The following is a 22850-nucleotide window of genomic DNA, read 5'->3' as shown; positions in this document are numbered from 1 at the left end:
GGCCCAGTCCATCTACATGGCTGGGGTCCTGGTGGGCGCCCTGGTCCTGGGGGGCCTCTCGGACAGGTAAAGGCAGTAGCTACCCCTCCCCGTGCCTCAGTTTCCCCGTGGGGCGTTGGACAGACCATCAACCAGTAGCACCCAGTGGCATCCAGTGCCTCCCTGTTGCAGGTTTGGGCGTAAGGCCATGTTGATGTGGTCCTACCTGCAGCTGGGGGTGATGGGGACGTGCACGGCCTTCGCCCCCAACTACGCGTCCTACTGCGTCTTCCGCTTCGCCGGTGGCATGGCCCTCTCTGGCTTCGGCCTCAGCATCGCCTGCCTCGGTGAGGGGACGGGGATGAGGATGACCACGGGGACCTGGGTGGGGACAGTCGGCATGGCCATGGGTGGGGACGACCCGACGGCCATGGGTGGGGATGACCCGATGGCCATGGGTGGGGACATCACCGTGGCCATGGAGAGGGACGTTGCCGTGGCCATGGATGCGGATGTCCCCAACGGCCGTGGTTGGGGACATCCCGCTCTCTACAGATGGAGACGTCCCTGTGGCTGCTGATGGGGACATCCCAGTGGTCACTGATGGGGCCATCACCATGGCCATGGATGGGGCCATGTGGTGCGGCTGCATCTGGACATGATGGGGAGGCCACATTCACACGGAGGGTCACAAGAGAGGGGGACACCGAGTCAGACGTGTCCCCGTGGTCCCTTGCAGTGGTGGAGTGGATCCCCACGCCCTACCGCGCCATCACCGTGGCCATCACCGGCTTCGCCTACACCTTGGGCCAGATTCTGCTGGCTGGCGTGGCCTACGCTGTCCCCCACTGGCGCTGGCTCCAGCTCGCCGTCTCCCTGCCCTTCTTCATCTTCCTCCTCTACTCCTGGTAGGATGCTTGGGTCCCTTGGGGAAGGCCATGGGGACACGCGGGGCTCTCTTCGTGCCTCAGTTTCCCCCTTGTCGGCTGTAGGTGGTTGGCTGAGTCTGCCCGTTGGCTAGTGCTCTCGGGGAAGGCCGAGAGGGCTGTGAAGGTCCTGCAGCGAGTGGCCAGGATTAACAAGAGAAAGGAGGAAGGGGAGAAGATCACGGTCGAGGTATGGTGGCCCCGTGGTGGGGGTGGTCTTGGTTCCCCCCCCCCCGTCCCCCACCAACCTCTCCCGTTTCCCTCCCGCTCTCCCAGATCCTGAAGTCCAACATGAAGGAGGAGTTGGCTGGTCTGAAGTCCTCCTACACCATCTCTGACCTGGTCCGGACCCCGGTCATCCGCCACATCTTCTTCTGCCTCTCCATCGTCTGGTGGGGCTGGGCCGGGATGGGGAAGTCTGGTGGGGATGATGAGGAGGAGGAAGGGGTGAGGGAGTGGAGGAATGGAGAGGTGGGTGGAGAGCTGGCGGGATGGCTGGTTGGAGGGACGGTTGGAAGGGTGGGTGGATGGTTGGTTGGTCGGAAGGATGGATGGTTGGATGGAAGGGTAGACGGACAGATGGTTGGAGAGTTGGTCAGATGTACGGATGGCTGATTGGAAAGGTGGACAGCTGGACAATCAGTGAATCCAGCCATCCCACTGTAGCACAGCCATCTTCGCCACCACCTGAGATCCCTGCCCTGTCCCACGCGATGGTGACGTCCCGAGGGAGGTCACCCCACCTCAAGGCCGCTCCCTCTCTCTGCCCCGCTCCAGGTTCTCCATCAGTTTCTCCTACTACGGGCTGGCCATGGATCTGCAAAACTTTGGTGTCAGCATTTACCTCATCCAGGTGATTTTCGGCGCCGTTGACTTCCCGGCCAAAGTGGTGGTGACTGTCTCCCTGAGCTACATTGGCCGGCGGGTGTCACTCATGGTGGCCCTCTTCTTGGCGGGGCTGGTCATCATTGCCAACATCTTTGTCTCCACAGGTGGGTGTGATGGGGTGATGGGGATCTTCCGCTCTGCTCTGTCCAGCCACCGACGTCCCCACCAGTCCATCACGCAGCTCTACTTTGCTCTTCACCCATCCCTCCCCTTCTCCAGCCATGGAATTAAGCACCCACCTACCTCTCCATCCATCCGTCCGTCCGTCCACGTCTCCATCCAATTACTTACCTAGCTATCCAACCATCCGTCCCTACGTCCTCCCTTCTTTCTCCGTCCCACCATCACCCCATCCCTGAGGTGGCTCCCGCCCGAACGCGGAGCCCAGCCCGTCCCTCTCTCTGCCCCAGAGCTGCAGACGGTGCGCACGGCGCTGGCCGTCATCGGCAAGGGTTGCCTCTCCGCCTCCTTCAACTGCGTCTTCCTCTACACCACCGAGCTCTACCCCACTCCCATCAGGTAAAACCCCGTCCCCATGACCCCGCAGTGGGGCAGGTCCCCCGTCACCCACCCGTGACACCCCCGGGGTGGTCTCTGCCCCGTGTTGACCCCCCCGTGGCGCCGGCAGGCAGACCGGGCTGGGCTTTGGCAGCACCATGGCCCGAGTGGGTGGCATCGTGGCACCGCTGGTGAAGATGATGGATGAGTACTACCCCTTCTTGCCCCCTGCGGTCTATGGGGTGGCCCCGGTGGTGGCAGCCGTGGCGGCCGGGTTCCTCCCAGAGACCCTCAACACGCCGCTGCCCGACACCATCGAGGAGGTGGAGAGCAGGTGGGAGGAAGGGACGGATGGTTGGAGACACGGATGGGTGCATGGAGCGGTAGATGAATGACGGGATTTTGTGATCGGCTGGAGAGATGAACAACTGGACGGATATGCTGATGGATGGAGGGACAAAAAGCGGGCAAAGCGGGGTGGGGTTTTGGGTGGTTGGATGGATGATGGATGGTTGGATGATGGTTGGGTGATAGAGGGTGGGATGATGGATGGATGGGTGGTGGATTGTTGGGTGATGGATGGTTTGATGGTGGATGGACTGAAAGATGAAGGGGTTTTGGATGGCGGGACAGATGGCTGTGTAGAGGCACAAGTGGATGGGTGTGTTGGCAGAAGAATGGGTGATATGAGCGGCTGAACGGCTGGGCGGATGGACACATTGCCGGGCTGCTTCCCACCCTGCCGGTGGCTGACCCATCCTGCCATGCCCTATGGACCCTCCTCCTCCTCATCTTCCTCCCTCTAGGGCCAAGCGGAAGAAGACGGATGACCCCAAAGAGAAGATCCCCCTCCAGCCCCAGGACAAGGCTCCACAGAAGGAGGCCTGAAGGACCACAGGGGGGTGTGGGGGGACAGCACCCTATCCCCGGCCACCAGCAACCATCCTTCCCCACAGCCTTGTTTTGGGAACGGGTACAAATTCGGTTCCTGCCCCACGGCTGGTGACCTCCCTGTGTGGGGCAGGGGACGTCCTTGGAGGAATAAAGCAGCTCTGGTGGGGACAACGTCTCAGGGTGTTATCTGAGTCCACCCAAGGTCACCCTCCAATAAGATGACACCCAATAACCGTGTCCAAGGTCACCTCCGATAGGACGACGTCTAAGAACCGTGTCCCCGAGGTGACCTCCAATAAGATGGCACCCGAGAACACCACGTCGGAGGCCACCTTCAATGAGATGACACCCAATAACCCCAAACCCACCCAATTCTTGTCCCGGTAGAGAGGTCCCCCAAATCCCAGAGAAGGGGGAGAAAGGGTGAGGAGCTCCCAAATCCCACCCCAGCCCCCTCCCAGCAACCCATGGTGCTGCCGCCATGATGCCTCTTCCCTGATTCCGACCCCTTCCCGGACACCCCGGCCCTTGCTCCCACTGCCAACGTGTCCCTTGGCCCCATCATTGATCTGATCCCATCAAAAATTAACCCCCGGCTTCCCCAGGCGGAGAATGCGCTGACCCAAGCAGGGCCACCTCCGTCAGCATCTTTCGGTCCCCTTTTGACCACAAAAATCACTAAAATTTAACCCAAAGGGGCTGGCGAAGGCCATACATTGGCCCAAGTCAGGAGACCCCCCCCCCCCACATTCTCAGGATACCCACCTGAGGGTACCCCCAGGAGCTGGGTGAAGGAGGTTGGCCCCAGATGGCCCCTCTCCAAAAGCTGCCTTTTCCCCCCAAAAAAGAAAAGCAACGCTGGAAAATAATAAAATAAACGATAATTCTTTATTTTCTTCCTGCCCCAGATTGCTCCAGTTTCGCCCCGTTTGGGGGCTTTTTTGCTGCAGCAGTGAGGGGAGGGAAGCGTTGCCCGTGGATTTGGCTCTGGCCACCCTTTGCCGGTGCTCGGTGGCCCCCCCGGACACCTTTGCACTGCCCTTGCCTGCACTTTTGCCTTCTCCTGCTGGGAAAAAACCCACAAAAAACCCACCCCAGATGTCAAACATTAACCCAAACCACCCGTTGGCCGGGTTATATAGGAGATCACCCCGATGCTCGTGGCGTGAGGATACCATGGGAGCGAGAGAAGCATTTTGGGGGTGAAATCCCTCCCTTTTGGGGCTCTGCGAGTGCGGGGGCAGGCGTGCATGGCTGTGGGGTGTTCCCGGGGTCTCACGGCGGCAGCATGGCTTTCGCCAGCCTCCTGGAGCACGTGGGGGGCATGGGACGTTTCCAGGTGGCCTCGGTGCTCCTCCTGGCCCTGCCCATCCTCATGATGGCCAGTCACAACCTTCTGCAGAACTTCACGGCCGCCACCAGCGACCATCGCTGCCGGCTTCGCTGGGAGGCCAACGCCACCAGCCTCGACCCCTGGGACCTGCTGAAGGTCTCGGTTCCCCAAGGTGAGCGGTGCCGGCGCTTCGTGACGCCACAGTGGTGGCTTTTGGAGGCCAACGGCTCGGCTGCCAACACCAGCTGGCTGGAGACAGAGCCCTGCCGCGATGGTTGGACCTACGACCGCAGCGTCTTCACCAGCACCATCATCACTGAGGTAGGATGGCAGCGGCAGTGGGGTGGGACGTGGGGCTGGTGGCAGGTTTCACCCAATCCTGTGTGCGGTTCCCACCTTGAGGCACCGGCGAAGGGTCCGCTGTCACCACGACATTGGCTTCTTCCAGCTGGAGCATCTTCCCCACTCAACCCTTGGTGGAGGCACTCAACGCCCTGAGAGCTCAGGACAAGAAAGGGGGGGATGAGGGGGTTGGTGGCCATCAACAAGGGGGTCAAAAAGGGGCCAGATGACCCCTGGAAGGAGCTTCCAACCGTGGGGATGCTGGGAAGGGCGGCCGAGTGTTTCATGGCACCGTCTCGGTGTTTCCATTGGCCATCCGTTGGCTGTTGTGTTGGATCAACCCTACCAGCCACCACAGCCAGCTTTTGGGGGGGGGGAGGAGGAAGGCCAAGAGGGGTCTCCCCCCAGTCTCTGTCCCACCCCATGCCTTTGCCCCTTGGCAGTGGGACCTGGTGTGCAGCTCCCGGAGTCTGAAGCAGTTGGCCCAGTCGCTCTACATGACCGGCATCTTGGTGGGCGGCATCATCTTTGGGGGTCTCTCGGACAGGTGAGGGCGGGGGGGCGGACACCCCATACCCGTGGGGAGGTGGGGGCAGCGTCATGGAGACTGTCTCACCTCCTCTTCCTCCTCCTCACCTCCTCTTCCTCCTCCTCACCGCCCAGGTTCGGCCGCCGGTCACTGCTCACCTGGTGCTACCTTCAGATGGGCACCATGGGGATATGCTCCTCCTTCGCCCCCACTTTCACCGTTTATTGCCTCTTCCGCTTCCTCACGGGCATGGCCTTCTCCGGCATCCTCCTCAACAGCGTCTCCCTCTGTACGTGGCCACCACCAACCCCACGGTACCAGCCCCGGGCACCCTCCCGGTCCGCTCCATGTCTCCGTGTGTCTCGGCAGCTTTGGAGTGGATGCCCACTCGCACCCGGGCACTCGTGGGGACCTTCATGGGTTACTGGTACACCATCGGGCAGTTCCTGCTGGCTGGGGTCGCCTACGCCATCCCTGATTGGCGCTGGCTGCAGTTCACCGTGTCGCTGCCCTTCTTGTGCTTCTTCCTCTACTCATGGTGAGGAGGAGGGGGAGGAGTGGAGGCGTGGGTGGAGGGGTGGATGGAATGATGGAGGGTGGAAGGGGAGATGGGTGCAAAGATGGATGGACGGATGAAGAGAAGGTGCAAAGATGAAGAGACAGTTGGATGGATGGACGGAGGGTTGGATGGACAGAGGGTTGGATGGTTGGGGGGGTGGATGGGATGATGGATGGATGGATGGACAGATGGAGGGATGGATGGAGGGATGGATGGAAGGTCGCAGGGATGGGTGGGTGGAACGGGAGATGGGTGCAAAGATGGATGGACGGATGAAGAGAAGGTGCAAAGATGAAGAGACAGTTGGATGGATGGACGGAGGGTTGGATGGACGGAGGGTTGGATGGACAGAGGGTTGGATGGTTGGGGGGGTGGATGGGATGATGGAGGGATGGAGGGTGGGTGGAAGGGGAGATGGGTGCAAAGACGGATGGACAGATGAAGAGAAGGTGCAAGGATGGTTGGGGGGGTGGATGGGATGATGGAGGGATGGATGGAAGGTCACATGGATGGGTGGGTGGAACAGGAGATGGGTGCAAAGATGGATGAACAGATGAAGAGAAGGTGCAAGGATGAAGAGAGGGTCAGATGGATGGACGGGGGGGTGGATGGGATGATGGATGGACAGATGGAGGGATGGATGGATGGAATGATGGAAGGTTGCATGGGTGGGTGGAAGGGGAGATGGGTGCAAAGATGGATGGACAGATGAAGAGAAGGTGCAAGGATGGGTGGAGGGTTGGATGGACGGATCGAAGCACGGAGAGCTGGCTGGAGGGACAGAGGTGTAGATCGCTGGTGGCAGGGTCAGACGGATGGTGGGACGATCTTTGGGATCCTGTCCCCATTTCCCCTGCAGGTGGTTAACAGAGTCAGCTCGCTGGCTGGTCATGGTGGGGAAGTCCCACCAGGCCCTGAAGGAGCTCCAGAAAGTGGCCAGGATAAATGGGAAGAAAGAGGAAGGGGAGAAGCTCGACATAGAAGTAAAAGGCTCTGGCTGGGGCACCTTGGGGGTGTTTTATAGTGGGTGGGGGGAAGCGGCCCCACTCTCCTGGCCCTCATGTAGAGGGCCGACAGTGGGGCTCCCCTACACCCATCTGTCCAGCCCCTTAACCAACCATCCGTCCCCATGGACAACTCCCCATCCGCATCCGTCCCCTTATACAACCATCCACCTGTCTCTCCAGCCATCGCCATCTCCATCCATCCCATCCCATCCGCAGCCAACCACCTATCCGCCATCTCCATCCCCCATCCCCATCCATCTGACCATCCATCTGTTCCTCCATCCCTCCTCCCACCCACTCTTCACCCATCCTGCCCAGAGCTTAATTCCCCCCCTTCTCCTGCTCCATCCTGGTTCCCCTCTCTGCTCCTCCCACCACTCCCCCCCCAGGGAAAAGAGGGACCACAGGGCCCCGTCCCCACCCCAGAGCCCCCCCCCCTCTCCCTCTAGGTCCTGAGGTCCTACATGCAGAAGGAAATGGCTTCATCAAGGAGTCACCACACGGTGGTTGACCTGGTCCGGACGCCCGTCGTGCGCCGCATCTCTTGTTGCCTCTGCTTCGTGTGGTACGCCCGGCAGCGGAGGACATCAGTGGGTGGTTGTCCATCCTTCCCCCTCCAAACACCCACCTTAGCTGGGTCCTTACTGGAAAGGGAAACTGAGTCATGGTGCAGGACTCAGTCAACAGAAGTCTCTTGGCCCACACGTGCTCCAGAAAGGGACACAGATCTCCCGGCTGGATCCCCCCAGCCAAGGGATGGTGTGTGACCCCCACATCCCACTCCACACGTGACATTTGCCCCCCCCCCGACCTCTTCTTGGCCCAGGTTCTCCACCAGCTTTGCCTACTATGGGCTGGCCATGGACCTGCAAAATTTTGACTTCAACATCTACGTGATCCAGCTCGTCTTTGGGGCCGTGGACATCCCAGCCAAGCTGGTCTCCATCCTCACCATCACCTTTGTGGGGCGACGCTTCACCCAGTCCTTGGCCCTCATCCTGGCTGGCTTGGCCATCTTGGCCAACGTCTTGGTGCCACGAGGTGAGGGGTGGTGGCAGCGGTGTCCCCTTCATCTCCAGCCCATAAAGCACCATCTGGGAGGGCCAAAACAAGCTCAACTCGTTAATGCAACCCACGGGCTGAGTGGTTTTAGCTTTTTACAGGCGATTTGCCTGAAATTCTGGTGGTTGGGGTCTCCTCTCTCCATCACCCACCGCCACCCCCAACTCGTGACACCAAAGCGAGTCGCAGATGTCCCGTCCTCATCCCCACAGACCTGCGGACACTTCGGACTGCCCTGGCCGTCTTCGGGAAGGGTTGCTTAGCCGCGTCCTTCAACTGCGTCTTCCTCTACACGGGTGAGCTCTACCCCACCGTTATTCGGTAAGGAGTGGGGTGCGGGTTGGGGGACGTGCCGGGGTGGCCGTGACCACGCAGGCCGGTCCCTCAGAGCCTCTCGGTGTCCCACAGGCAGACGGGCATGGGGTTGGCCAACACCATGGCCCGTCTGGGCAGCATCACGGCCCCCTTGGTGAAGATGGCGGGTGAGGTCTTCCCCACGTTGCCCTTCATCATCTACGGGGCAGCCCCCGTGGTGTCGGGGCTGGTGGCCATCTTCCTGCCGGAGACACGGGACAGGGCTCTGCCTGAGACCGTGGAGGAGGTGGAGGGCAGGTGGGATTGGAGGGACGGCTGACCGGTGGGGAGGGACAGACGGATGCGTGGAGACGGGGAGGGGTGGTGGGAGAGAAGGATTGGGTGGACATCGGGATGGACAGCTGGAGGATTGGTTCTATGTGGGGATGGATGGGATGGAGGGATGGAGGGTTGGTTGAGTGTGGTGATGGATGGACGGACGGATGGACAGGAGCGGCTGGGATTGGACAGAGATCGGTGGGTGGATGGATAGGAAGAAGAGTACGACCACAGCTGGATGAAAGGACGGATGTTCATGAAGATGGATGGATGGGCGATGGCTGGATGGGTCGAGGGGGAACAGTAACATGAAAATGCACCTGCCCCCCCCCAAAAAACCCACCCCCATCCTCCCTCTCCCTCCAGGACCAAGCCCCAGAAGGACGAAGCCCAACATCTCCAGGTCCCACTTCAGCCCACCCAGCCCAGCAGCACCACGGGGCCCTGCTAGTGCCAACCACCCCGGGGGACCCCCAAACCACAGCAGATGGGAGGGGGCGCACCCCCTCCCAAGAAGAGCAAAGGGACAGCAATGACCATGGCCGCCTTCTTGCATGGCCAAGAAGGGGACCCAGGCGTCCTCCTCTCCGTGCAGGGTTGGGGGATGGTGTGTCCCCTCCAACCGCCGCGTTGCAGGATGGTTTTTCTGTGCTGGAATAAAAACAATAAAAGCAAAAATCGTGTGAAATGCGGCCGGTGGGAGGGCACGGGGCTGGTGGTGGGGGTTGTTTTCCCACGGCCGCGGGGGGTCCCGCGCAGCCTGGCCGTCCCGCCCCGAAGGCAAATATGGGACTCAGCGGGGTGCTGCGGCCTCGGCATTGCGTCCCCCCCCACCACCATCCCCTCCTCCCCTCTGCCCGCTCTGGAGCTGCGAGGGAGGGAGAGTCACGCTCAAGAGCACAGGGAGGACCCAGGCGTCCTGAGGACCCAGGATCCCAAGGACCTGGGGTGTCCGGGTGCCCAGGGATCCCAAGGACCCAGATGTCCCGGCACCTAGACATCCCAAGGACCCAGAGATCCAGGTGCCCAGACGTCCCAAGGATCCAGACGTCCCGAGGACCCAAGCGTCCGGTCACCCAACACGCACCGCACCCTCTTCTCCGATCACCCGGCCAGCAAGGCCCCAGGTGTCCTGCCCCCCCAAGCCACCCCCAAGTCCCCTGGTCGCTGCCCTGTCCCGCCTATGCTCCGCTGCCTCCCGCTGCCCTCCTGCCCGGGGTCCAAGGGGCTCCCAGGGATCCGGTTCAGGGCCCCCGGGGACTTTGCCTCCTGAATTATCCACCATGGATGGTGAAAACAAGCCAGAGGGGGCTGGGGGAGTCCGCATCCACCTGGGGTCAGAGGCTTGCTGGGCGAGGAAGAGGATGGAGAGGATGGGATGGCCCCAGGGAGCCGTTGGGCATCCCTCCTTGGGGACCGGTGTGTCCAGCACCGGCATTTCCGCCTGACCATCATCTCCACCGACCCATAGCGGGATCCGGTCCCACTGGAGTCAAACGTTAACCGGGACCAAGGGTGGCTTTAAATAGGAGCAGGGACAGGGACAGGGCTCTGGCCATGGGCAGCCACAGGGCCAAGGGGTGGTAGCTGCTGGCAGGCAGCTCCAGGGAGCGGGATTTGGTGCTGGGAGAGGTCGGGCAATAGCTGGAGCGACGGACAGGTGAGTGGATCAATAGAGAGATCAATGTGTTGATCAGGGGAGAGAGAGGCCAATGGATTGGTCAAGAGAGAGCTTAAAGCTCACTAGGTTGACCAATAGAGAGAAAGACCGATTAATAGAAAGACTATATGCCAACAGATTGAGATTAAAGATCAATAGATTGATCAATAGAGAGAAAGACTGATCAATGGAAAGATTATAGGTCAAGAGACTGATCAACAGAGAGATTAAGATTGATACGTTGATCAACAGAAAGGTTATATGTCAATAGATTGATCAATAGAGACATTAAAGCTCAACAGATTGATCAACAGAGACCGACAGACCAGTCAATAGATAGATTAAGATCACTATATTGAGCAACAGATTATAGGTCAATAGGTTGATTAATAGCGACAGACCAATAGACCAATCAATAGAGAGATTAAAGGTCAATAAACCAATCAATAGAAAGATTATAGGCCAGTAGACTGGTCAATAGAGACATTAAGATTGATACACTGATCAGCAGAAAGATTATAAATCAATAAATGGATCAATAGACAAAAATATTGATCAATAGAGGCGGAGATCATTAGACTGATCGGTGGATCATGGTTCAATAGATTGATCAATAGAAAAATATAGACCAATAGATTGATCAATGAACAGATTATAGATCAATTTATTGGTAATAGAGATACACAGACCATCAGATGGATCAATAGAGTTGCTGCAGATCAATAGATTGATCAACAGAAATATATAGACCAATAAATTAATAAATAAAGTGAGACATTATGGACTAATTGATGATCAACACATTATAGATAACAGAGATCTAAAGATCAATAATTTATCAATAGAGAAAGAGCTCACCGGATTGATCGACAGGGAGACCAATAGATCGATCCATAAAGGGGGCAGATCAATAAGTTGATCACTAGACCTATGCAAATCAGCAGCTAAATCAATTTATTGATAGGGTGAGGAGTCAATAGATGGGCAGAGGGACAGGCGAACAGACCCACCAGCCGGATGATGGTTGGCACGGACAATAGAGAAATCCATCAATCGATTGATTGATTGATTGACCGAGGGGTGAAGGAGGGCCAGAGAGAGAGGGGGGAGTGGCAGAGGGAGGGACGGATGGACAGAGGGACGGACGGAGGGACAGCGGGTGGCCAGAGAGACCGAGCCTGAAACCGAGAGAGTGGCAGAGAGAGGAAGAGGAGCCAAACAGCAGGTAGGGATCGATTGATCGCAAGGGATCATTGGCGGGATGAACCTATAGAGATTGGTAGGACAGAAGGGAGAGAGGATTGACTGATTGATTGATTGATTGATCAATAATAAGGGGGAGGGAGGAGGGAGAGCAACGAGGGGCAGAGCTGATAGCTCGAAATAAATGATCAGTGATTGATGGGTCAATAGAGACTGAGACTGGTAGAATGATAGGTAGATTGATCAATTAGATCGATAGATTAATAGATCGATAGATTGATAGATCAATAGATTGATAGACAGAGAGACTGACAGACTGACAGAGAGACTGATAGATCAATAGACACCCCGACAGATCGATAGAGACCGATAGATTGATAGTGACACGGATAGATTGTTAGAGTGATGGGCAGATCAATAGACTGATAGATTGGTTGATTGATTGATAGAGGCACCGATAGATCAATAGAGCAACCAACAGCTCAACAGAAAGACTGATAGATTGGTACGTTGATAGACTGATTGACAGACCGACAGACCTATAGAGAGACTGATAGATCGATAGATGGATCAATCAATAGATCGATAGACCTATAGGTAGATTTATTGATAGACCAATAAATAGACTGATTGATAGACCGATCAACAGGTGATCAATAGAGGGTCCTTGATTCCCTCCTCCATCTGTCCCTCCCTTGATCTCCCCCTTGATCCCTGGGTCCGTCCCGCTGCCCGTCCCTCTGTCCCGCCCTCGCTCTGTCCGTTGGTCCGTCCCTCATCCTCGGCTCTTCCTCTGCCTCTCCTCGGCTTGGCCCGGCCACCCCTTGGTCACCCCTCGGCCATTCCTGGTCCCGCCCCTCGGCCAATCCTGATCCCGTCCCTCCACCGTCCTCCCACCCACCCCTTTGCTGCTCCTTGGTCCTTCCTCTGTGTCCCTCCTCCATCCCTTGGCCCATCCTTGGATCCGTCCCTCATCCCTTCCTTGGATCCATCCCTCATCCCTTCCTCCAAACCACCCCTCGGCCCTTCCTCGCCCAGCCCTTGGCCCATCCTTGGATCTTTCTGTTCACTGACCATCCAAACCACTCCTTGGCCATTCCTAGCCCGTTCCTTGACCATTCCTAGCCCATCCCTTGGCCATCCTTGGATCCAGCCCTCGCCCCTTCCTCCAAACCACCCCTTGGCCATTCCCAGCCCGTTCCTTGACCATTCCTAGCCCATCCCTTGGCCATCCTTGGATCCAACCCTCGCCCCTTCCTCCAAACCACCCCTCGGCCGTTCCTTGGCCATTCCTAGCCCGTTCCTTGGCCATTCCTAGCCCATCCCTTGGCCATCCTTGGATCCAGCCTTCGCCCCTTCCTCCAAACCACCCCTTGGCCATTCCTTGGCCATTCCTAGCCCGTTCCTTGGCCCATCCTTGGATCCAACCCTCGCCCCTTCCTCCAAACCACCCCTCGGCCGTTCCTTGGCCATTCCTAGCCCATCCCTTGGCCATCCTTGGATCCAGCCTTCGCCCCTTCCTCCAAACCACCCCTTGGCCATTCCCAGCCCGTTCCTTGACCATTCCTTGGCCCATCCTTGGATCCAACCCTCGCCCCTTCCTCCAAACCACCCCTCGGCCGTTCCTTGGCCATTCCTAGCCCGTTCCTTGGCCATTCCTAGCCCGTTCCTTGGCCATTCCTAGCCTACCCCTTGGCCCATCCTTCAACCTCTTCTCCTCCTTCCACCCTCCAGCTGACCTGGGCCCCCCCCAGCTCCATCCCTCATCCCACCATGACCTTCGTGGAGCTGCTGGCCCGCCTGGGCGGGATGGGCCGCTTCCAGGTGACCTACGTGGCCGCCTTGGCCGTTCCGCTGCTCATGCTGGCCAGCCACAACCTGCTGCAGAACTTCACCGCCGGCGTTCCCGAGCACCACTGCCGGCCTCGGCCCGTGGCCAATAACAGCACCGGGGACGTCCCGCTCCTCGTCTCCATCCCCTCCGACGGCCACCACCGGCCCCAGCGTTGCCGCCGCTACGTGGAACCCCAATGGCACCTCTTGGAGGTCAACGGCACGGTCAACGGCACGGCCAACGGGGCGGCCACCGAGCCTTGCCGTGATGGCTGGACCTACCGCGACGGTGTCTTCGCTCACACCATCGTCACCGAGGTGAGGGGTGCCCCACGGCCCCCCCGGCGGTGGGGGGGACCCAGGCGTCCGGGTGTCGACCCCCGTGTCCTCTCCCGGTGGCAGTGGGACCTGGTGTGCGAGTCCAAGAGGTTGAGGCAGGTGGCCCAATCCATCTACATGGCCGGGATCCTCCTGGGCTCCGGACTCTTCGGAGTCCTCTCTGACAAGTGCGTGGCCACCCCGGAGCAGTACTGGGATGAACTGGGGGAAACTGGGAAGGGGAAGAGGGGAGGGGTATGCACAGGGATGTCCTCCCCTCCCTCTGGCCCCTGGTGTCCCCAGTGCCCCCGGGGTGGGTCTGTCCCAGTACAGCTTGTCCCACTGTCCCCACCGCCCCCGAGTCACTCATCCCAGTATTCCCAGTGCCCATATTCCCTGTCCCGGTGTTCCAAATGCCTTGTGTCCCCATCCCAGTGCCCCACGTCCCTGTCTCAGAATTCCCAGCGCCCATATTCCCTGTCCCAGTGTTCCAAATGCCTTGTGTCCCCATCCCAGTGCCCCACGTCCCTGTCTCAGAATTCCCAGCGCCCATATTCCCTGTCCCGGTGTTCCAAATGCCTTGTGTCCCCATCCCAGTGCCCCACGTCCCTGTCTCAGAATTCCCAGCGCCCATATTCCCTGTCCCGGTGTTCCAAATGCCTTGTGTCCCCATCCCAGTGCCCCACGTCCCTGTCTCAGAATTCCCAGCGCCCATATTCCCTGTCCCGGTGTTCCAAATGCCTTGTGTCCCCATCCCAGTGCCCCACGTCCCTGTCTCAGAATTCCCAGCGCCCATATTCCCTGTCCCGGTGTTCCAAATGCCTTGTGTCCCCATCCCAGTGCCCCATGTCCCTGTCTCAGAATTCCCAGCGCCCCATACGCCCCCATACCAGTGCCCATGTCCCCATCCTAGTGGCTCCAGCACCCCGCAACCCCCATCCCAGTGTCACCAGCACCCCATGTCCCCCATCCCAGCACCCCCAGTGCCTCGTGCCCCTGTCCCACTGCCCCAAATTGGCATCCCAGTCCCCACGTCCCCCATCCCAGTGTCCCCAGCGCCGTGTCCCAGCAGGTTCGGGCGCCGGGCGCTGCTGACCTGGTGCTACCTGCAGCTGGGGGCGACGGGGGCCGGCACCGCGGCCGCCCCCACCTTCGTCGTCTACTGTCTCTGCCGCTTCCTGGCGGGCCTGGCCATGGCCGGGGTCTCCCTCAACTCCGCCTCCCTCTGTGAGCTGGGGACCCTGGGGTCTGGGCTTCGTCCTACCACCCCTACCCCAGGGGAAGCACCCAGGCACCAATCCCACCACCACTGACCCACGGGAGGGACCCAAGCTCCAACCCTACCACTGTTCACCCATGGGAGGGACCCAGGCTCCACCGTTGACCCTTGGGAGGGATCCAAGCTCCAACCCTACCACCGTTGACCCTTGGGAAGGACCCAAGCTCCACCACTGACCCACGGGAGGGACCCAAGCTCCAACCCTACCACCGTTGACCCACGGGAGGGACCCAAGCTCCAACCCTACCACCGTTGACCCACGGGAGGGACCCAGGCTCCACCGTTGACCCACGGGAGGGACCCAAGCTCCAACCCTACCACCGTTCACCCACGGGAGGGACCCAGGCTCCACCGTTGACCCTTGGGAGGGACCCAAGCTCCAACCCTACCACTATTGACCCACAGGAGGGACCCAAGCTCCACCGTTGACCCTTGGGAGGGACCCAGGCTCCACCGTTGACCCTTGGGAGGGATCCAAGCTCCACCATTGACCCACGGGAGGGACCCAAGCTCCAACCCTACCACCGTTGACCCACGGGAGGGACCCAGGCTCCACCGTTGACCCTTGGGAGGGACCCAAGCTCCAACCCTCCCACTGTTGACCCTTGGGAAGGACCCAAGCTCCACCACTGACCCACGGGAGGGACCCAAGCTCCAACCCTACCGCCGTTGACCCACGGGAGGGACCCAAGCTCCAACCCTACCACCGTTCACCCACGGGAGGGACCCAGGCTCCACCGTTGACCCTTGGGAGGGATCCAAGCTCCACCATTGACCCACGGGAGGGACCCAGATACCCTGTTTTGGCCCTATCCCATGGGATAGACCCCACCATCCGTGTGCTGACGGTCGCCCCGCAGGCATGGAGTGGATCCCGACGGAAGCACGTGCTGTGGTGGGCACCATCAACGGCTACTGCTACACCTTGGGGCAGTTTGTGCTGGCGGCCACGGCCTTCGGCGTCCCTCACTGGCGCTGGCTCCAGCTCGTCGTCTCCCTCCCCTTCTTCCTCTTCTTCCTCTACTCCTGGTACGGTGGATCTTGGGGTGTCTGGGTTCCTTAGGGGTGATGGTGGGGACACCCGGGTCCTCAATGGGTGGTGGGGGGTGTAGGGTGGGTGCAGGGACCCCCTTGGGTGCCTGGGTCCCCCGTAACCCCTCTTCCACCGCCCCCCCCAGGCTGTTCGTGGAGTCAGCCCGGTGGCAGGTGATTTCGGGGAGACCCGACCTGGCCCTGAAGGGGCTCCGCAAAGTCGCCCGCGTCAACAGGAGGAAGGAGGAGGGGGACAAACTCAGCGAGGAGGTGATGGGTGGTCCCAGGGCCTCCTGGAGCCCCCCCCCAGGTCCCCCAGATGCCCCCCAGATCCCCTTGGTCTACCCCCTAGACCCCCCAGATCCCCCCACTTCCCTTTTATCCTCCCCTACACCCCCGCACGCCCCCAGCTCCTCCCAGATCTCACTAGATCCCCCCAATCCTTCCAGAACCCCCTCATTCTCCCTTCGATCCCCCCAATTCCTCTCTACTCAGCCTAGACCCCCTCGACCCCTCGTAGATACTTCCACCCCCCCCTTAGATCCCGCCCAGATCCCTCCTGATCACCTGGACCCCCCCACATTCCCTGTGGCCTCCTTAGATCTCTCCAACACCCCCCTATCCCTCCAGACCACCTGGATCCCCCCAAGACCCCTCATGTCCCACCTAGATCCCCCCCGATCCCTCCAATCCCCTCCAGATCACCTGGATCCCCCCCAAGACCCCTCGTATCCCTCCTAGACCCCCCCGATCCCTCCAATCCCCTCCAGATCACCTGGGTCCCCCCCCTAGACCCCTCACATCCCGCCTAGATCCCTCGATCCCACCTAGATACCTCCAATCCCTCCAGATCACCTGGATCCCCCAAGACCCCTTGTGTCCCTCGTAGATTCCTCCAATCCGACCTAGATCCGCCCCAATCCCCTCCAGATCACCTGGATCCCCCCCAAGACCCCTCGTGTCCCACCTAGATCCCTCTGATCCCACCTAGATCCCCCCCGATCCCTCCGCTCCCCTCCAGATCACCTGGATCCCCCCCAGACCCCTCGTGTCCCACCTAGATCCCCCCCAATCCCACCTAGATCCCCCCCGATCCCTCCAATCCCCTCCAGATCACCTGGATCCCCCCAAGACCCCTCACATCCCTCCTAGACCCCCCTGATCCCACCCAGAACCCTCCAGATCACCTGGATCCCCCCCAAGACCCCTTGTGTCTCCCCAAGACCCCTCATGTCCCTCCTAGATCCCTCCGATCCCACCTAGATCTGCCTCAATCCCTCCAATCCCCTCCAGATCACCCGGATCCCCCCCAGACCCCTCGCGTCCCTCCCAGATCCCTCCTAGATCCCCCCCCGCTCCCTCCCATCCCCCGGCTCGCTCCCACCCCCTGGATCCCTCCCCGATCCCGCCAAGATCTCCCCAGCTCCCCCTTCCCGCAGGCGCTGGGGGCACTGGTCCGCCCGGAGCCGCCGCTGCCGGGGGGGACGCTGGCCGCCCTGGTGCGCACCCCCGGGATGAGGACGGTCTCCTGCGGCGTCTCCTTCGTCTGGCAAGTGGGGCTGGTTTGGGGCCAAACCTCACCTTTTAGGGCAAAACCCATCCTTTTGGGGTCAACCCCCACATCTTAGGGGGCCAAACGCCACCTTTTTGGGGTCAAAACCCATCTTTTGGGGGGCCAAACCCCACCTTTTTGAGGTCAAAACTCACCTTGTGGGGCAAACCCCATCCTTTGGGGGTCAAACCCCACTTTTTGGGGGTCAAAACTAATCTTTTTGGGGCCAAATCCCACCTTTTTGGGGCCAAACCCATCCTTTTGGGGTCAAACCCCACCTTTTGGGGGCCAAACCCCACCTTTCTGGGGTCAAACCTCATCTTTTTGGGACCAAAACCCATCCTTTTGGGGCCAACCCCCACATTTTCGAGGCCAAAACTCACCTTTTGGGGCAAACCCCACCTTTTCAGGGGCCAACCCCTCCCTTTTTGGGGGCCAAAACTCACCTTGTGGGGCAAACCCCATCCTTCTGGGGTCAAACCCCACTTTTTGTGGGTCAAAACTCATCTTTTTGGGACCAAACCCCATCCTTTTGGGGCCAAACCTCACCTTTTGGGGCCAAAACTCACTTTGTGGGGCAAAACCCATCCTTTTGGGGTCAAAACTAATCTTTTTGGGGCCAAACCCATCCTTTTGGGGTCAACCGCCACCTTTTGGGGGGCCAAACCCCACCCTTTTGGGGCCAAAACTCACCTTGTGGGGCAAACCCCATCCTTTGGGGGTCAAACCCCACTTTTTGGGGGTCAAAACGAATCTTTTTGGGGCCAAAACGAATCTTTTTGGGGCCAAATCCCACCTTTTTGGGGCCAATCCTCACCTTTTGGGGCCAAAACCCGTCCTTTCGGGGTCAACCGCCACCTTTTGGGGGGCCAAACCCCACCCTTTTGGGGCCAAAACTCACCTTTTGGGGCAAACCCCATCTTTTGGGGGTCAAACCTCACCTTTTGGGTGCCCGTTCGGTCATGCCTGGTGGGTTTTGCATTGAAACGTTGGGTTTGGGGGGCAGGTTCTCCACCAGTTTCGCCTACTACGGGCTGGCCATGGATCTGCAGGGCTTCGGGGTGGACATCTACCTGAGCCAGCTGGTCTTCGGGGCTGTGGACATCCCGGCCAAGCTGGCCTCGGTGTTGGCCATCAGCTGCGTGGGGCGGCGCGTGGCCCAGGGCGGCTCCTTGGCGCTCGCCGGCATCTGCATCCTCGCCAACATTGTTGTGCCGATGGGTGGGTGCTGGGACGGAGGGAGGGATGGGGGACAATGGGATGGGGGACAATGGGATGGGGGACAATGGGATGGGGGACAATGGGATGGGGGACAATGGGATGGAGGGATGGAGGACAACGGGATGGAGGAATAAGGGACAATGGGATGGAAGACGACGGGATGGAGGACAACGGGATGGAGGGATGAGGGACAACGGGATGGAGGGATGAGGGACAATGGGATGGAGGACGATGGGATGGAGGACGACGGGATGGAGGACAATGGGATGGAGGGATGGAGGACAATGGGATGGAGGGATGAGGGACAATGGGATGGAGGACGATGAGATGGAGGACAACGGGATGGAGGACAACGGGATGGAGGACAACAGGATGGAGGGATGGAGGACGATGGGATGGAGGACGATGGGATGGAGGACAATGGGATGGAGGACAATGGGATGGAGGACAACGGGATGGAGGACAACGGGATGGAGGACAACGGGATGGAGGACAACGGGATGGAGGGATGGAGGACAATGGGATGGAGGACGATGGGATGGAGGACAACGGGATGGAAGGATGGAGGAAGAAGAGGTAGAAGGGTAGAGAGAGAAGTTGGAGGGACGGAGGCTGGAAAGATGGAGGTTGGAGGATGAGGGGATGGAGGGACAGAGGGTGGAAGGATGGGTGGAGGTTGGAGGGATGGAGGGAGGGAGGTTGGAGGACCGAGACAGAGGGGCGGGGGGGCGTTGGGCGTGCACCGGGGGGGACAGCGATTGAGGTTGAAGGACGGAGGGATGAAGGGTCATCGGAGGGACTGGGGGAATCCGGGGGTGGAGGTAGAGGTTGGAGGGAAGGAGGACCACTGGTGGGGTCACCGAGGAGCCGTCGGGGGGCTGGAGGTGCGAGACGTCCCGTCCCTGTCCCCAGAGCTGCAGACGCTGCGCATGGCCTTCGCGGTGATTGGGAAGGGTTCGTTGGCCGCCTCCTTCAACTGCGCCTACATCTTCTCTGGGGAGCTCTTCCCCACCGTCATCAGGTGGGTGGCTGTCACCTCCGGGGCACGCCCTCCCTCCATCTGTCCATCCCTCCATCCGCTCATCCATCTGCCAACCCACCTACCAAGTCATCCTGCACCCATCGACCCAACCACCCATCCATCAGCCCGTCCATTGACCAGCCCACCTACCGAGCCAACCACTCATCCTTTCAGCCAGCCAGCCCTCAAACCATCCATCCAATCACCTTTCCACCCATCCATCCATCCAACCACTTCATCCATCCATCCACCAACCCCTCCATCCACCACCAACCCCTTCATCCATCCAACCGTCACCAAGCCCTCCATCACTCGACCACTGCATCCATCCAACCCTCAACCCCCTCATCCATCCAACCACCTCTTCATCCATCCAACTCTTCGTCCATCCATCAAGCCCTCCAACCCTCAACACCTCCATCCATCCAACCACCTCTTCATCCATCCATCCATCACCAAGCCCTCCATCACTCAAACCACTCCATCCATCCCTCAACCCCTCCATCCATCCAACCACCTCTTCATCCATCCACCACCAACCCCTTCATCCATCCATCCCTCATTAAGCCCTCCATCACTCAACCACTCCATGCCTCAACCCCTCCATCCATCCAACCACCTCTTCATCCATCCAACCCCTCCATCCATCCAACCACCTCTTCATCCATCCAACCCCTTCATCCATCCAACCACCTCTTCATCCATTCATCCATCCACCACCAACCCCTCCATCCATCCAACCACCTCTTCATCCACCAACACCTTCATCCATCCACCTCTCCATCCATCCATCACCAAGCCCTCCATCACTCAACCACTCCATCCATCCTGCAATCGCTCCATCTAACCACCTCTCCATCCATCAACTCCTCCAACCCTCAACCCCTCCATCCAACCACCTCTTCATCCAACCACCTCTTCATCCATCCAACCCCTTCATCCATCCAACCACCTCTTCATCCATCCAACCCCTTCATCCATCCAACCACCTCTTCATCCATTCATCCATCTACCACCAACCCCTCCATCCATCCAACCACCTCTTCATCCAACCACCTCTTCATCCATCCACCCATCACCAAGCCCTCCACCACTCAACCGCTCCACCCATCCATCCCTCAACCCCTCCAGCCACCCACCCACCCCTCCATCCATCATCAACCCCTCCAACCCTCATCCCTTCCATCCATCCAACCACCTCTCCATCCGTCCATCCACCCACTGCTCCCTCTCCCTGGCACAGGCAGACGGGGATGGGCCTGGGGGGCACCATGGCCCGCGTGGGTGGCATGGTGGCCCCGTTGGTGCGCATGGCAGCTGACGTGACCCCGGCGCTGCCCCTCGTCATCTACGGGGCTGCCCCCATCATCTCGGCCATCGCCACGTGCTTCCTGCCCGAGACGCGCAACATGCCCCTGCCCGAGACCGTCAAGGACGTCGAGAGACGGTGAGGAGCTCCCCAGGGCAGCGGCCTTGGCCACCCCGAGGGACCCCGTCCCCACCAGATCCCCTTTTTCTCCCCGAGGGACCCCGTCCCCACCAGATCCCCTTTTTCTCCCCGATCTTTTTGTGGTGGACGCAACGGGTGGGGGGTGAAATCCTCCTCTTAGGGCGCGATGGCTTTCTTGGAGGAACGCAGAAGGTTTTGGGGAGAGAAGGGTTGAGGGTTTTGGGGTAAGAAGGGATGAAAAGGGATGAAGGTTTGGGGGCGAGAAGGGACAAAAAGGGACGAAAGTTTTGGGGTTGGGAAGGGATGAAGGTTTTGGGGTGAGAAGGGATGAAAGGGGATGAAGGTTTTGGGGCAAGAAGGGACGAAGGTTTTGGGGCGAGAAGGGACAAAGGTTTTGGGGCGAGAAGGGACGAAAAGGGATGAAGGTTTTGGGGCGAGAAGGGACAAAGGTTTTGGGGTTGGGAAGGGACGAAAAGAGATGAAGGTTTTGAGGTTGGGAAGGGACGAAGGTTTTGGGGTGAGAAGGGATGAAGGTTTTGGGGTGAAAGGGGACAAGAAGGGACGAAGGTTTTGGGGCGAGAAGGGACGAAAGGGGATGAAGGTTTTGGGGCAAGAAGGGACAAAGGTTTTGGGGCGAGAAGGGACAAAGGTTTTGGGGTTGGGAAGGGACAAAGGTTTTGGGGTGAGAAGGGATGAAAAGGGACGAAGGTTTTGGGGTGAGAAGGGATGAAAAGGGACGAAGGTTTTGGGGTGAGGAGGGACGAAGGTTTTGGGGTTGGGAAGGGACGAAGCTTTTGGGGTGAGAAGGGATGAAAAGGGACGAAGGTTTTGGGGTGAGAAGGGATGAAAAGGGACGAAGGTTTTGGGGTGAGGAGGGACGAAGGTTTTGGGGTTGGGAAGGGACGAAGGTTTTGGGGTGAGAAGGGATGAAAAGGGACGAAGGTTTTGGGGTGAGAAGGGATGAAAAGGGATGAAGGTTTTGGGGTTGGGAAGGGACAAAAGTTTTGAGGTGAGAAGGGATCAAGTTTTTGGGGTGAGAAGGGATGAAAAGACGTGAAGGTTTTGGGGTTGAGAAGGGACGAAAAGAGATGAAGGTTTTGGGGTGAGGAGGGATGAAGGTTTTGGGGCGAGAAGGGATGAAAAAGGACGAAGGTTTTGGGGTCGGGAAGGGACCAAGGTTTTGGGGAAGAAAGGTTGAAGGTTTTGGGGTTTCTCTTCCCCCGGTGCGGCCACAGAGCAGGTCACCTCAAGGACGAGGAGGTCACCGTCCCTCTGAGTACCACCAAGACCAAGGACGGCGTCTGAGGGGGACGAGGACGGGCATCGGGGACACCTGGGTCCCGCCGGGCCAGTGGGGACGGGGGGGACCGGACCCTCGGGGTGACACGCGCCCCCACCCCGGAGTCGATATCCCCCACCCGGACGCTATTTATTTAATCCCAATAAAACCTCATCGCAGCGTTGGTGTTTGATATCAACCGCTGCCCTCCCGGGCGTCCCCCCAACCCCCCGAGGGAACCCAGACGTTCGGGGACCCCCACCCTGACCCCCCCCCCCCCCCAAAGGAGGATAATGAGGATTGATTTCCCCCATATATTACCCGGACGCCTGGGTCCTGGTTCTCAAGCTCC

At 59.5% G+C, this 22850-nt stretch overlaps 3 protein-coding genes across 3 annotated transcripts; all 3 read left to right on the top strand.

Moving 5' to 3' along the window:
* Positions 1 to 6: 6 nt before the first annotated feature.
* LOC128135998 (solute carrier family 22 member 6-A-like) lies at positions 7 to 3356 on the top strand. The gene is made up of 9 exons (XM_052775093.1): positions 7 to 66; positions 172 to 326; positions 719 to 887; positions 972 to 1095; positions 1182 to 1297; positions 1683 to 1897; positions 2204 to 2312; positions 2422 to 2625; positions 3098 to 3356. Exons 1-9 carry the CDS (start codon positions 17 to 19, stop codon positions 3177 to 3179), a joined length of 1224 nt encoding a protein of 407 aa, XP_052631053.1. The 5' UTR covers positions 7 to 16; the 3' UTR covers positions 3180 to 3356.
* A 129-nt stretch (positions 3357 to 3485) lies between these two features.
* Positions 3486 to 9133, top strand: SLC22A6 (solute carrier family 22 member 6). Its single transcript, XM_052775092.1, has 10 exons — positions 3486 to 4839; positions 5304 to 5407; positions 5524 to 5678; positions 5759 to 5927; positions 6808 to 6931; positions 7405 to 7520; positions 7782 to 7996; positions 8230 to 8338; positions 8426 to 8629; positions 9017 to 9133. The coding sequence occupies exons 1-10, from the start codon at positions 4474 to 4476 to the stop codon at positions 9099 to 9101; spliced, it is 1647 nt and encodes a 548-aa protein (XP_052631052.1). The 5' UTR covers positions 3486 to 4473; the 3' UTR covers positions 9102 to 9133.
* A 4127-nt stretch (positions 9134 to 13260) lies between these two features.
* Positions 13261 to 22653, top strand: LOC128136000 (solute carrier family 22 member 6-like). The gene is made up of 10 exons (XM_052775096.1): positions 13261 to 13664; positions 13749 to 13852; positions 14737 to 14891; positions 15804 to 15972; positions 16122 to 16245; positions 17415 to 17524; positions 18534 to 18748; positions 19661 to 19769; positions 21013 to 21216; positions 22455 to 22653. Exons 1-10 carry the CDS (start codon positions 13287 to 13289, stop codon positions 22522 to 22524), a joined length of 1638 nt encoding a protein of 545 aa, XP_052631056.1. The 5' UTR covers positions 13261 to 13286; the 3' UTR covers positions 22525 to 22653.
* Positions 22654 to 22850: the final 197 nt, after the last annotated feature.

Source organism: Harpia harpyja, chromosome 27 (genome assembly GCF_026419915.1).
Source record: "Harpia harpyja isolate bHarHar1 chromosome 27, bHarHar1 primary haplotype, whole genome shotgun sequence".
Lineage (NCBI taxonomy): Eukaryota > Metazoa > Chordata > Aves > Accipitriformes > Accipitridae > Harpia > Harpia harpyja.
This window is presented reverse-complemented; position numbering and strand designations above follow the sequence as displayed.

Excerpts from the sequence above, each read along its gene's own strand:
- LOC128135998 (XM_052775093.1), top strand. The coding sequence starts at position 17 with ATGGCTGGGGTCCTGGTGGGCGCCCTGGTCCTGGGGGGCCTCTCGGAC. Across the intron at positions 327-718 it reads CCTCAGCATCGCCTGCCTCG|TGGTGGAGTGGATCCCCACG; the intron begins GTGAGGGGACGG and ends GGTCCCTTGCAG. Across the intron at positions 2,313-2,421 it reads CTCTACCCCACTCCCATCAG|GCAGACCGGGCTGGGCTTTG; the intron begins GTAAAACCCCGT and ends TGGCGCCGGCAG.
- SLC22A6 (XM_052775092.1), top strand. The coding sequence starts at position 4,474 with ATGGCTTTCGCCAGCCTCCTGGAGCACGTGGGGGGCATGGGACGTTTC. Across the intron at positions 5,679-5,758 it reads CCTCAACAGCGTCTCCCTCT|CTTTGGAGTGGATGCCCACT; the intron begins GTACGTGGCCAC and ends GTGTCTCGGCAG. Across the intron at positions 5,928-6,807 it reads TGCTTCTTCCTCTACTCATG|GTGGTTAACAGAGTCAGCTC; the intron begins GTGAGGAGGAGG and ends TTTCCCCTGCAG.
- LOC128136000 (XM_052775096.1), top strand. The coding sequence starts at position 13,287 with ATGACCTTCGTGGAGCTGCTGGCCCGCCTGGGCGGGATGGGCCGCTTC. Across the intron at positions 13,853-14,736 it reads TTCGGAGTCCTCTCTGACAA|GTTCGGGCGCCGGGCGCTGC; the intron begins GTGCGTGGCCAC and ends GTGTCCCAGCAG. Across the intron at positions 17,525-18,533 it reads TGCGGCGTCTCCTTCGTCTG|GTTCTCCACCAGTTTCGCCT; the intron begins GCAAGTGGGGCT and ends TTTGGGGGGCAG.